This window comes from Zalophus californianus, chromosome X (genome assembly GCF_009762305.2).
Source record: "Zalophus californianus isolate mZalCal1 chromosome X, mZalCal1.pri.v2, whole genome shotgun sequence".
In the NCBI taxonomy this organism is placed as follows: Eukaryota; Metazoa; Chordata; class Mammalia; order Carnivora; family Otariidae; genus Zalophus; species Zalophus californianus.
This window is the reverse complement of record NC_045612.1, coordinates 36,795,075-36,808,942: the sequence shown is the minus strand read 5'-3', so window position 1 is coordinate 36,808,942 and position 13,868 is coordinate 36,795,075. Positions and strand designations below refer to the sequence as shown.

General features: G+C 44.4%; 1 protein-coding gene across 1 annotated transcript in view; it reads right to left on the bottom strand.

Annotated features, from left to right (window-relative positions):
• Positions 1–13,868, bottom strand: part of TRPC5 (transient receptor potential cation channel subfamily C member 5) — a 257,295-nt gene that overhangs the window by 118,571 nt on the left and 124,856 nt on the right. Inside the window, exon 3 of the mRNA XM_027609568.2 lies at positions 10,984–11,382. Within this exon, the coding sequence (XP_027465369.1) occupies positions 10,984–11,361 (378 nt within the window). The 5' untranslated portion in view covers positions 11,362–11,382. The remainder of the gene's footprint in view (positions 1–10,983; positions 11,383–13,868) is intronic.

Here is a 13,868-nt window from a genome sequence, read left to right as displayed (position 1 = left end):
GGTCATTTTTAGCTCAAAAGTTCTATCCACAATTCTCATATGAATAATGGAGCTGATGGTGGCCACAAACATCAGGTCACTCCAGGTTGTCCTTGAAGAGCAGAGGGAGATTTACAAATTCTACTCTCCAGCTTCAGAAGTGTTCGCCATGGGTCATTATCCCCCTTTTCTGGAGGAGGAGGTAAAGGCGGTAGATTTGCTATTGGGACCGTGTTCCTCTCCCTTCTCTGATTTGTATTTCTTTCTTTGGAAAGTTCTTTCAGTGCCTTTTTTTTTTTTTTTTAACTAATGGACCAGCAATAACAATCCACTGATAGCATGGTGAAACAGGAAACTCCTTCATTCAAGATCCTAGTAATCATATGCTGATTACCTTCCCTCTGCGGAAGACTTCAGAGGGCTGACATAATTTTAGAATAGAGAATAGCTACCAGATTAAGTGTAAGTTTACCAGCAGGTCCCTGAATCCAGGATGCCCCTCACTAAGGTAGCTGTCCTGACTCTGGAGAGTTTCTCCTGGTAGAAGAAACCACTTCCCTTAGATTGTCTTGTCCATTGGACCCACTATCCCTCTAAGCTTAGGGCTGGATTCATCAGTGACAATTCAACATGAATTGCCAGCCCTCTTTCCTCAAACTATCAACCCTGCACCTGTATTTGGAACTTTATTCTATAGGAAATAAGAAGCAACCCTGACCATGTGAGTGACATACCGGATACCTATGCCCCCCCCCCCCAATACAGTACTTTCTTATTTCTAACAGCACTTATATTTTGAATAATTGTTTATATGTTTGCCTCCTCACCTCAGTTAAGTTATTTAAAGGGACTTGGTAACCAACTCGGTGTGGGTGGCTGAAGGAGAGGGGGAGGATGAAGACCACTGCAAGGTTTCAAATCTAGAACACTGGAAGGATAATGGGAGGGATGAGGGTGCCATCACCTGGGAGAGGGTACACTGGATGAGGAGGAGGGCATGGAGGGCAAAGCGAGGCTAGCACGGGCATGAACACAGACTGCAGCCAGACGGCCTAGGTTTAAATCCCAGTTAGTCTACCTACCAGCTGTATACTCTTGGGAAATTTATTTAACCTCTTTGTGCCTTCATGCCTCCATTTGTAAGAATGAGTATTATCCCACATCATAGGATGGTTGTGAGTATCAAACAAGTTAATGTATATTATGTACTTAGAATGGTGCCTGGTACATAGTGCAAATTAGTGTTTACTATTTTTATTATTAGACATAGTGAATTGTAAGGGTCTGGGGTACATCTAGGTGGGTATATCTAGCTGAAATTTGGAAAAGGAATTATAGATCTCATGCTAGATACTGAGCTACAAAGGGAGAAGAGATAGAGCTCTGGGTAGCACCGGTATTGAAGGGGGAAAAATATAAGGACTCTGAATAAAAGACTAAAAGGCAGTGGTCAGAGAGGAAGGAGGCACCAGGTAGGCATGATATCATGGAAGCCAAGAGAGTTGCCAAACAATGAGATTAAAGTGGGACACCAACATTGGAACTGTGTGTATGGGGAGGGGTTGGAAGAGAGGAGGGAGAGAATGTCATCTGGGGAAGTAGTAGATGAAAGGGGAAAGAGTCAAAGATCAATATGGCCAGCTCCTCACAAATACTTGCTGAGGGGTAGCGCTGTTCAACCAGTCCCCGGAGTTATCAGTGGGTCCAGCCTCTTCCTTTCAACCCACTTCAGTCTTCTCTGCCCAAACTTCCAGTCAGAGGACCAGTAACAAGCAGCTGGGATGATGGTGACTGTTCACCAAGGTCTCAACTAAGGAGTGGCTCAACCAGTGACCATAGACTAATTCCCCTTTACTTCAACTAAGATCAGAGAAGACAAGAGGGAGGGCAGATAGATGAGCACAGGAACCTAACAGTTGCCATTTATATAAGACTCAGGATGCACCTGGCCCAGTGCCCTGACTCTGGGTGAGGTGTCTGGGCCTTCCATCATGAGGCTAAACTTGTGAGGGTAAGGGAGTCCCAAGCTTTGTTTTATCACTAACCCTTCATCCAGCAGCCACTGTGAGTAGGCCACCATCATTCTCACTCCCTTCAACATGGCTCATTCACTTCCCTCTGACCAGCGTGCCATCCTCTTCTTTTTTCCTTTCCAGCTCAAAGCCTATTTTTTAAAAGGTTCTCCCCTTGAAACCTCTGTGTCTATTTGTGTCTGGAGTGTCTTCCTATATTGTCCACATCACACATTTTGGATGATGTAGCATACATTTGCTTGCACTGTTCTATTTCTGTCCCATGCTTTTTGTTGGCATATGGAAAGGAACAGGGCTGTGTTTGGTGCACTGGGATAGGAAAGCTGGGAAGGGAGATGGAAGGAGAGCTCTGGATTTTGTACCAATATTTCACACTTGAACTGAATTTTCAACAAGAGCTATAAGCTGGAACAATCAATGGCAATGAGGAGCCTAGGGTGAAAAGGAGACAGAAAATGGCTGCCTTTTAGACAATCAGACATGTGAGGTGAAGGAGGAGGGGATGATATCACAGGCAGATGAGATATATCTGCCCTGGGACAGAGGAGAATAGGAAACTTCCTAGCTGGACATGTGTATGTCAGTTAGGGCTATACACAACCATGAGCAGGAGGCTCTAGAAAGGAAGCCCTGAGTTGGTGGTAGCCCTGAAGGGAGAGAGGGCTCACATGTGTTTTTACTTAGTGATTGGCTTTTTATATTACTTCATGGTTTCTTCTTTGTGAGGTATTATGCAGCCAGCTCCCTTGGTTTTCTTGAAACCAAGTTTAAGTAACTGTGTTTTTGTTTTTTGTTTTTTCCCTTTCTGAGAGGTGAATATCACTGTCTTAAATCTTATGTGTCTCTTGGAACACAGAAGGCCATGCTCACTAAGAGGGGTGGAGGCTGGAGGGACAGCATGTGCATGTTCTCCACACAATACTATACATTTCTTGAGGGCACTCACTGTATCTTTCAATTGTGAGGCATATACTTAGCAGTCAAAAATACTTAGACAACTGAATAGAACTGAAGAGAATTAATCATTTGCTGAAACTCTGTCATCAATGAGTTGTTCCGGAGAGACACTACCTGGAGCTGCTTTGCTGATTTTCAGCTTCATTGTAATTGTTGCCACTTCCGATGATCCCTCCGAGGCAGAGTGGAGTAGTAGAAAGAGTAGCTTGGGAGACTGGAAGCATTTGTGCCAATTCAGACTCAGCTGAGTGACCTTGGACCTGTTACTTCAGGCCAAATAAACTCTAAACTCCTACAGTTGTGTTCTGGGAGTGCAGTAGGCCTTGTCCACTGAAAGTCAGCACAGATACCTGAGAGGAAGTAACTCAGTGTATCCGTTTGGCTGCTATGATGTGATGCAGTTATTCTGACTTCCTCCCAAGAAGTGGCTGATTTATTATCTTGAGTTGATTGGCACAACCCATTTTTTTGGTCTAGAACTTCGGTTTTAGAATGAAAATCAGAGAATTAAAGCTGTTCCTCAGATTATGACAAAGATTAAATACCTTCTGTTAGATTGGGTAATTCAGGTAACAAAGAGTTCACAGTATACTAATGTTAAGGATATAGGTATCATATATTGAATGCTAGGTACCACAAATTATGCCACATCTTCAAAAATAATTCTCATTTAAATCTTGCAACAATCTGTGGCATAGGCAGTATCATTATCCCCATTATACAGATAAGGAAACTGATGCTCAATCACGGTAAACAACTTTGTCAAGGTCACTCAGTCTGAACTTTCAGCTACTATGTGCGAGTGGGTGCTTACCACATTTTTGAAAAAATGGATACATGAGATTAGCCAGAAGGTGATATCAGCATGGCTTCACACTAGTAGGAGTAGGAGTAGTACTAACTACCCATTCCGAGTATTGGCAATGTGTCAGGCACTGTTCTAAGTAATATATGTGCATTATTCCACTTAATTCTCACTTTACCTCTATGAAGTAGACTCCATTGTTCCCATTTACAGATGAAGAAACTGAGGTTTGGAGAGATTAAGTGATATGTCCAAGGAAACACATCTAATAAGTGGTTGACTGCGAAGCCTATGTTCTTTCTTCCACTTCACGTTGTCTCTGAATAGCAGGGTGACTTTTGCCATTCTCCCTTTTACTTTCTGCTCTCATATTGAGTGTTTGAGACTTAGAGGTTAGACTCTTTTGTTCTCTTCTCTGGGCTCCAGTCATCTTTGCCCAGGCCCTCAGTGTTCCTCTCCACACTGTGCAATCTCTCCCTGAGACCACCAGTCAGATAGAAGGGAGTAAATGGAATGTCTTGTTGCTGATTTTCTACAATCTTAACACAAACACTTATCAGTGTTGTTGAAACTTAATCTCACTAGCTCATCTGTGAGACCAATTTTAATTTGGAGCCATCTGCCACAGACAAATGAGTAATTATGGCAGAGCCCAGAGGGGTGGGCCTTGGGGAGAAGGTTGGCTTAGCCTCTTTCCGCCTGCCTGCATTGACGCAAGTGACCAAGAAAGAAAATTCTTTGGGTGGGCTGTTGATGGAGAGGCCAGCAGCTCTACCTCCCTGTTGCTTAAATCCTTAAAGACACCAGTGAATGAGGAGGGATGACTTCAAGATTATACAGCTTGCCTAACAGCAGAAGGGAGATCATTGTCATCAAGGCCAGGCAGAAGGAGGTAATCTGTGAACTGGGCCAGCTTGCTCACCAGCCTCTCTCTGTCTCTCATTGTACTAGTGGTTCCTTGTGATGAGTGCCACTAGCCAGCTGGTTTCTCCACACAATATGACAGGCTAAGTCAAATTGATGGAATGAAGCCGAGAATAACAGTCATTGACCTCTGCCATTTTTTTTTCAAAAGTCTTTAACATATCTTTATCTTCTTTCCTCCTAATGACAAATCCCGAGATTAGGTAGGGACTGGTATCATTAGCTTCATTTTATATATGAGGAAACTAAGCTGTAGGGTGATTCTGTAACTGGACATGTGTAAAAGATCTTGTACCTTGCCCAAGGACACCCTGTTAGCTACAAGCTGGTTAGCACCTCAAACTCTGAATTCGAGTCTGTCATTCTGTCTTCGAGATGAGTGGTTTTCCAGGTACGCTTGCTCTTCAGGGTCCAAGGAGGTATAGGAGTGTGTGTGTGTGTGTGTGTGTGTGTGTGTGTGTGTGTGTGTGAACAAGTGGGGCTTTGGGCCCTGATCTGCACATAAACTAGGCCAGCTCTGCGTGGGTCTGCTTGTCTGTTTTACATCTGGGCAGGATTTCATTTAATGAAAGGCTCTGTTTCTGAAAATGTTTGAAAATCACTTACCTGACTTGTATTTCTCATAGAGAGTATAGTGGGTTGAAAGGTGTCCCCTCAAAACTTATTGTCAAGTCTTAACCCCCAGTACCTGTGAATGTGACCTTATTTAGAAAAAGGGTCTTTGCAGATGTCACAAAATGAGGTCATCCTGCATTAGGGTGGGCCCTAAATCAATGGCTGGTGTCTTATAAGAGAAAGGAGAGGGAGCTCAGGACCCAGAGACACAGGGAAAAGACACAGTGGAGAACTCTGTGTGACGATGGAGGCAGAGATTGATGCAGCTACAAGCCAAGGCATGAAACAGATTCTCTCCTAGGGCCTCCAGAAGGAACCAGCCCTGCTGGTGCATTCATTTCAGACTTCTGACCTCCTGCTCTATGAGAGAACGCATTTCTTTTATTTTAAGCCTCCCAATTTGTGGGAATTTGTTATGGCAATCCTAGGAAACAATACAGAGTGGATAATAGACCTCTTACCTAGAAATGGGTGAGAGTGGGCTTATTAAAATGTTGGTCCCAGGCTCAAACCCCAAGATTCTGATTCTGTAGGGGCTCAGGCGTCTGTATTTTGACAAGTTCTCCATAGGTGCAATGATTAATCTTTGAGCTGGTTTTGACAAGACACAGGTACAAGACTCTGCTCTGGATTGTAGCTGGTTTGGCTCCTCTGGTTGATGATGCTCTTCTAGTGGCTCCCAGAGTCAGTGGGGCCAAAGGGAGAAGGCTTGATATACAAGAAATAGGTTGGTGTTAAACCTTCTGTAGTACAAAACTTTTGAATTCTGAGAATTATTTAAGAATGTTTACCCCAAGGAAATCACAAAATCTGCCACTGAGGAAATAGGCTGTAGTGGTCAGGGAGTGGATACTGCCAAGGGGGTCAGATTTCTGGAGCAGCAAGAAGACCTCAGAACAACACATACACAAGAAGACAAAAGACTAACACCACACACACACACACACACACACACACACACACACACACACACACACACACACACACCCAAGGGGGTCAGATTTCTGGAGCAGCAAGAAGACCTCAGAACAACACATACACAAGAAGACAAAAGACTAACACCCCCCCCCCCCCACACACACACACCCAAGGGGGTCAGATTTCTGGAGCAGCAAGAAGACCTCAGAACAACACATACACAAGAAGACAAAAGACTAACACCACACACACACACACACACACACACACACACACACACACACACACACCCACCCACCCACCCACCCAAGGGGGTCAGATTTCTGGAGCAGCAAGAAGACCTCAGAACAACACATACACAAGAAGACAAAAGACTAACCCCCCCCCCCCACACACACACAGAACAACACATACACAAGAAGACAAAAGACTAACACACACACACACACACACACACACACACACACACCCCAAGGGGGTCAGATTTCCGGAGCAGCAAGAAGACCTCAGAGCAACACATATGCAAGAAGACAAAAGACTAAACACACACACACACACACTCTCTCTCTCTGCCAAGGGGGTCAGATTTCCAGAGCAGCAAGAAGACCTCAGAACAACACATACACAAGACAAAAGACTAACAACACACACACACAGAGTCTTATACTTGTCTGGTGCAGAAAATTCTGATAAAGCATCGCCATTTTTACTTTGAGTTTTGGTCCCTATTTAAAACATAGATATCCATGTGAGTGTTGATCCTTGAAGCCAGTGTCAGCCATTTATGCCTGGCCTGTGATCTTTATCTGAGAGCACTTTTGATAGGCTAGAAGATGGAGAGGAGCACGGTAGGCTGAGCAGAGTGGTTCTTCCTGCCAGCCTGAGACCAAACTCTTTGCCCAGTAAAGCCAAAAAGGGCACTTGTTTATCCACCCAAGACTGATGAAGGTCAGCTGTGCCCAGTCCCTTGGCGAGATGGGGGAGGGCCCAGGAAAAAGGCCAGGTGTTTGGATTCTGTGTGGGAGGGGCACCTTCCTGAGGGTAGCCTACCCAGCTGGACCCGTGGTCCTTCAGGAGGTCTGTGTTTGCTCATATCCCTGATTGCTCCCAGGTAAACAAATCCTGTTACTATCTCCCAGAAAGGCAGAACTCCAGCACTGTGGCAGCCTGTTGTTATAGTTACTGACATATGACTTACTGCAGCGATTGTCAGAGCAATGGGAGAAAATAAAATTTAGCAGAGGCTGGTGGTGGGGGTTGGGAGAGAGAGGAGAGTGGGAAGAGAAAGTTTTCGGAAAAGACTTGGGGATGGGGCTGATGGCTTTGTGCATTTGTATATATGGTGTGATATTAGAGTACGGACAAAAGACATCTTACATTGGCAGCATGTCTGAAAGGATCTTGGGAAAAGACAGCCTGTCCCAAACAGCTTCACCCCTGTTCTGTATGCCTGACATTTCACCATTAGTGATTCATTCCTGTGAGTTAAGCACTGCCTTTCTCCAGGGGAGGTCATGCCTTAGATTATATTTCAGAGTAAGTTTTTCTGATGACTTTCTTCCTTAGAGTTTGCCAGAGCACTGGGGAAAGATTGGGGAGATGGGGGCCATCAAATAAGGACATAGCCTACTTTCAAAACTCAGATAGGGTTGGTATTGCTAGCCTCCTCTTTCGGAGACTCCCCTGTGCTCTCCTTTTACCACAGTTATGAACCTAAATGGGATTGAATATGAAAGTCCAGGATGTCTTATTCAATCAGCCATATACTTTTCTAAGGGATAAATGTAACTCCTTATTCATCAGCAAATATTTATATATCACCCATTATATACTAGGCACTGAGTTAGGTACATTGGGGGAAACATGGAAACGGTTGGGCATTAGACTATGCCTGACATTTAAGAAACAATTTAGGATGCTTGGTGGCTCAGTCAGTTAAGCATCTGCCTTTGGATCAGGTCATGATTTCAGGGTCCTGGGATCGAGCCCCGCATCGGGCTCCCTGCTCAGCAGGGAGTCTGCTTCTCCCTCTCCCACTCCCCCTGCTTGTGCTCTCTCTCTCTCTCTCTCTCTCTCTGACAAATAAATACAATCTTTAAAAAAAAGAAAAGAAATGATCTAGTTACAGAGACTAGACATTTATGCAAGTAAGGCTGGCCAATAATACATAGTTGTGATTGGTGTCAATGGAAGGATAGAGCTAATGGCTAATCTCAGAGGTGGGCAAGGTCATCATAGAGCTGGGTATCTGGGTAAGCCTTAGTTCAGAGTAACACAGTAAATCACTCAGGCCCTTAGCAGGACTGTGGGAAAACAGGGCACAGAACAAATCAGTTTTGATGGGAATCGTGACACAGATTGAGTAGGGAACATGTTCATACCTCTCTGCTTTGCTGTTCATCCAAATTCTGGCCTGTCCTTTCCAGAGAGCTCTCTATCCTTCACTGATCAACCCTAGTCTCAGAACTCCTGTGCTGGAAATCCCAAGACTTAGATTGCTACAGAAGCAGTATAAGCAAGTGGTTAAGTGAGTTTAGGAGTTCAGTTGCCTGGGTTCGAATCCTGGCTCTGACACTGTGATCTTGGACAACTGATTCGACTGTGACTCGATTTTTCTCATTGGTAAAGTGGGGGCCGTCATAATAGTGTCTACCTAACAGAGTTGTTGTGGGGATTAAATGAGCTCAGTGGTGTAAGATGCTTAGCACAGTGCTGGCTGCACATGAACTATTATGAACTATTTGTTCATAGAATAAGTATTTTTTAAAAAAGATTTTATTTATTTATTTGACAGAGGGAGACACAGTGAGAGAGGAAACACAAGCAGGGGGAATGGGAAAGGGAGAAGCAGGCTTCCCGCAGAGCCCGATGTGGGGCTCGATCCCAGGACCCTGGGATCATGACCTGAGCCAAAGGCAGCTGCTTAACGACTGAGCCACTCAGGCGCCCCTAGAATAAGTATTTATTGAATGCCTGTGATATTACAGGCACTTTCCTAGTGCGGGGATACAGCTGCACTGTATTAAGTGCTGATGGAGCATGGGGGCATTCAGGACCTTTACTCAAGGAACTTTTAAACTACTGTTTTTCTTTCTGCTCTCTCCATTCTAATGCTTAGTCTATGTGTTATCACTTAGCTTACTTCCGTTCCTTTTTGTTTAACTAGGCAGGCAAGTAGTAGAGCTATGAATTCCCTTAAACCAAGCTTTGGTCGTATCCCATAAGGTTTGATGTCAAGTGTTTTCCTTATCTAAGCACTTTGCAATTTGGGGTTTGATTTGTACTATTTTTGCTTTTTAATGTATTATGGTATTCCACACTTGATAACTCTGTATTTTCTTTGTCCCTACTATGTTCCAAAGAAAGACGGTGAAGAGACCTGTCTGACTTGAGGGGTTTAGGAGAAACCTGCAGGAGACAGGACCGGAAAAGACCATTACTGAAGGGTATTGAGTACTAGACTTCATGTGTTCGTTTCTCTTGTAATGAGACCTTGTAGTCACTTAAAGCATGGACAGGAATGACAGGATTGTTGTGCTGTACTGGGGAGAATAAGCCAGCATTGTTGCTCAGGATGGCTTGTGAGAAAGAAAGGGTTCTATAGGCAGGGAATCCAATTAGAAGATTTTCATGTTAATCTAGGATAGTGGTTCTTAAACTTGAGTGTGCATCAGAGTCCCCTGGAGAGGCTGGTCAACACACAGCGTGCTGGGCCTCACCTCCAGAGTTTTTGATTCCGTCAGTCTGTGGTGGGGCCTGAGAATTTGCATTTGTAACAAGTTCCCCTGGTGATGCTAACTAATGCTGCTGGTCCAGGAACCACACTTTGAGGATCACCTATCTAGGAGAGAGATGATGAGGAGCACAGGCAGAGTGGTGGGAGGAAAGAAAGTATGAAAGAGAGATTGGGCAGGAAGAAACCACAGGGCTTGGGGATTGGACACGGGGCAAGGAAAAGGAAGGACTCAAAGATGATTCCAGAGTATTAAGCCTAAGTGCCTTGGAGGGTAGAGAGCCACAGAGGCAAAATCCTAAGCATTTAGGGGTGGAATGCTGTTGCATCACAGGTACTGGGAAAATACATGAGTCCCTGTATCTGTCTGCATCTACACCGTAACATTCACATTTAAAGGCCTTTTGTCATTCTCCAGGAGAGAGGCTGGTGAAGACAAATTCCATGTCTGTGTTTGGTCTCTTCCTTCCTAAAATGTAACCTTTGAATAGAGGAAGAAAATGAAGCTAGAGAGCAGAGGGTAGGGAGTGTTGAAGGAGCTTGGATATTATGTAAATAGAATGTACACTTTTGGGTTGCTAAGTACTTTTTTTTTAAGATTTTATTTATTTGAGAGAGGAAATGAATGGGGAGAGGGACAGAGAGAGAGGGAGAAGCAGGCTCCCCACTGAGCAGGGAGCCCAATGTGGGGCTTGATCCCAGGACCCTGGGATCATGACCTGAGCCGAAGGCAGATGCTTAACCAACTGAGCCACCCAGGCACCCTTGGGTTGCTAAGTATTGAATGTATATGGGTAAATGCTTACAAGGAAAAGGCAAATGAGGAAAGCTCAGTGTGGACCATGCAGGGTAGCTCTAGGATACCACCGGAGATCACTGATGCTATTTCTGAGAGCAGAGGGTTGCCATGATAGGGCTTCTTAACTCCAGCCTACATAACCTTCCCTAGTTTCCAGGCTTCTGATCCTGGGGTGTTATTGTTCCTGGCTATTGCCTCAGCCCGTAGGAATTTCTCTTACCTGCTTCTCTCCACTTGGCCGCCGGTAGCTGAGCAGAAGCTCCACAGCGCCCACCACCTCCTTGCGGATGGCGTAGAGCAATGCATCACCTACATACACACTGTGTTTCAACAGTAGCTCCATGATCTCCAAGTTCTCATTCTCAATGGCAATGAGCAGGGCACTCCGGCCCAGAGGATCCATGCAGTTGATGTTGACATTGTAGTAGATCTCAGCCTCCTGTAGGGCCTGCTTCACAGTGGCATAGTCCCCTTTCTCCACAGCATTGAGGAAAGCCTTCTCTTCTGCAGAGAGCTCGGTCTCAGCTCTCACAATTTGCAGGGGGATACGATCTCTGTATGGTGAATAGTTGACTTTTTTGTAGTACAGTTGGGCCATGGTTCATAGCAATTTAGCAACCTGAGTGAGAGAGAGGGAGACCAAAGAGAGTCTTAGGTGCCTGAAGGTCTCAAGTGGCTGGTTTATGGAGGCAGCCTGGCTAAGGGGTTGGAAAATCAACTCTTTTCACACTACCATCTTTCTCTTCTTACAAAGGGGTATAGCAGAAAAAGCCCAGGCATTTGGGTGGGAAAGACCTCGGTTCAAATCCTGGCTTTATCAGCTCTGTGACCTTGGATAAGTCATTCAAGCCCACTGTGTTTCAGTTTATTATTATTAAGGTTATTGATATTAATAGCATTAATAGCAGTTGTCACTTAGTTACTGCTTACTGTGTACCAGGCCCTGCGCTAAAGGATAATTCCTCCCTCATAAAGCTCTTGTGAGAGTCAGGTGAGATAATATATTATCAAAGCAACTGGCACAGCATAAACCTCCTAAGACATGGCACAAATTAATTCCTTCTTTCCCTTCTGCTGTCTGAAGATACTCATGAGAATACTTCTGATGGATGATGCAAAGTTGTAGCTACCTTTGGCCAGTTTCCTTTAGGCCCTGGGCCCATGGGCCCGAGCTAATTTTCAGGGTTACATTTGCAGCTGTCCCAGATGTAGATTCTGGATGGAAATCTGGTTTTCATGCTAACTGAAACCTTGCTTCTGGCTGCTGCTCACTGGGGAACAGCTATTGGCTCCACTAGACCAAAGTTAAGTACCCTCTCTGCCTATTCATGATTTTTCCCTCTACCACTTGAAACCAAGGAGCTGATGGATCTGATAATCTGTTTGGTTCAGTTCTGAGAAGTGAATGGTCTATTTTATAAGCACCACATCTAAAACCAGATTTTAATGGAATTGATTTTAAAGTAAAACCTATTATTGAATTCCTACAATGTGTTTAACTTTCTCTGGGAAACCAAGAAGAAAAAGACAGTCTTTGCCTTCAATTGTATGGAATGAATAACAGTATAGAGTTCTTGCCTTGTAGTTTACAGATCAAATTCATGCACGATCCTTACTGACTCCTTGTACTAGCCCTGTGAGATAGGAATGGTTATCCTTCCCAGGGGAGAACATGAGGCTCAGATCCATAAGGTGATTGGCTCCACTTTCCCTCTCATCCCTGGGACCTCCAGGACCCTCTGGAGGCTGAGTTGGTCTGGACCGATTTAAGTGTCTCATTACTGAACTGTTTTGCCAGCAAAAGGAAATGGAAATGTGATAAAGGGCCACTTGTCTCATCTCCTGGATGGAAGAGAAGATAAAGACATGAAGCTTCCACAAACATTTGCCTCACTTTTCTAGGTAATGACATCCCTGCTTTGGCAAAGGGAGAAGCATATATTATACCAAGTGACATTTGCAATTCATGTGCTTGTGATCTTCTGGGAAGTTGGTATTTGAAGGTGAGTGTCACCTCTTGCCCTGAACAGGCCCAAATGACAGATTTCTCTCTGCATCCAAATCTCAGGAGAGCAGGATACTGTTTGGCTGTCTCAAGAAGCACTGATATTTTTCTGTGCTACTTTCAAGTAACTCAGCAGTGGCTAAAGGGAAGTGGCACTTAGAGTAAGCATTTGTCACTAAACAGCAAATGACTTTAATAATACTAATTGTAGACTGCCTCCCTGCCTCCGCATCTCCATTATAAACAAACAAGGAGGAGGAAGAAGAGACAGTGTGATCTCCTGAAGAGAGACTCAACAACCTGATTCAGTTTATATTTATTTAATCAGTGTGAACACACTGGAAGCCTGCAGTGTGCCTCGCACTATGCTAGTCACTTTGGGAGGGTATGAAAGAATAGGCCCATGCCTTCATTGTCTCTCACCTAAACCATTCCACTACCTTATGGTTGGTCATCCCAACTCCATTATTTTCCCCTCTGCGTGGTCTTCCGCACCACCCCCAAGTTATCCCATGAAACACACATCTGATTCCATTTCACTCCTTGATTAGTTTCTTGATGCTCTTGTGATGAAATCAACATTCCTTTCTGAGGTCTCCTAGGTCTGGGCTTGTGTTTACTTCTTCAGCTTCTCACCCTCATCCATTATTCTTTAGCCTTGTGGAACTTCTTTTCATTCTCCCAACATGCCAAGCTTTTTTGCCACCTCAAGACCTTTGATTACCTCCTGGAATGCTCTTCTCCAGCTCTCTTCATCTCTCATGCTTCAACAAAATGTCACCTCCTCAGAGCAGCCCTCACTAGCCACCTTGTCTAAAGTAGTTCTTTCATACTCTTCTCTCCATTATATCCTTTTCCTTCTTATGCCTATCACAATTGGTAGTTACATATTTCTTTGTCTTACTGGATAATCATTTCTTCTGTCCAATTTGCTTTAAAGCTCAAGTTCAGGGACTACATCTGTCCTGCATCTGCTCAAGTTCACGGACTGAATCTGTCCTGTTATAGCACCTGCACCTAACCAAGTTCGTGGCGTGCCCTGGATGCTTGATATATATTTGATGAGTGAACGAGTAAACCTTCCATGATATTCTCTCCAT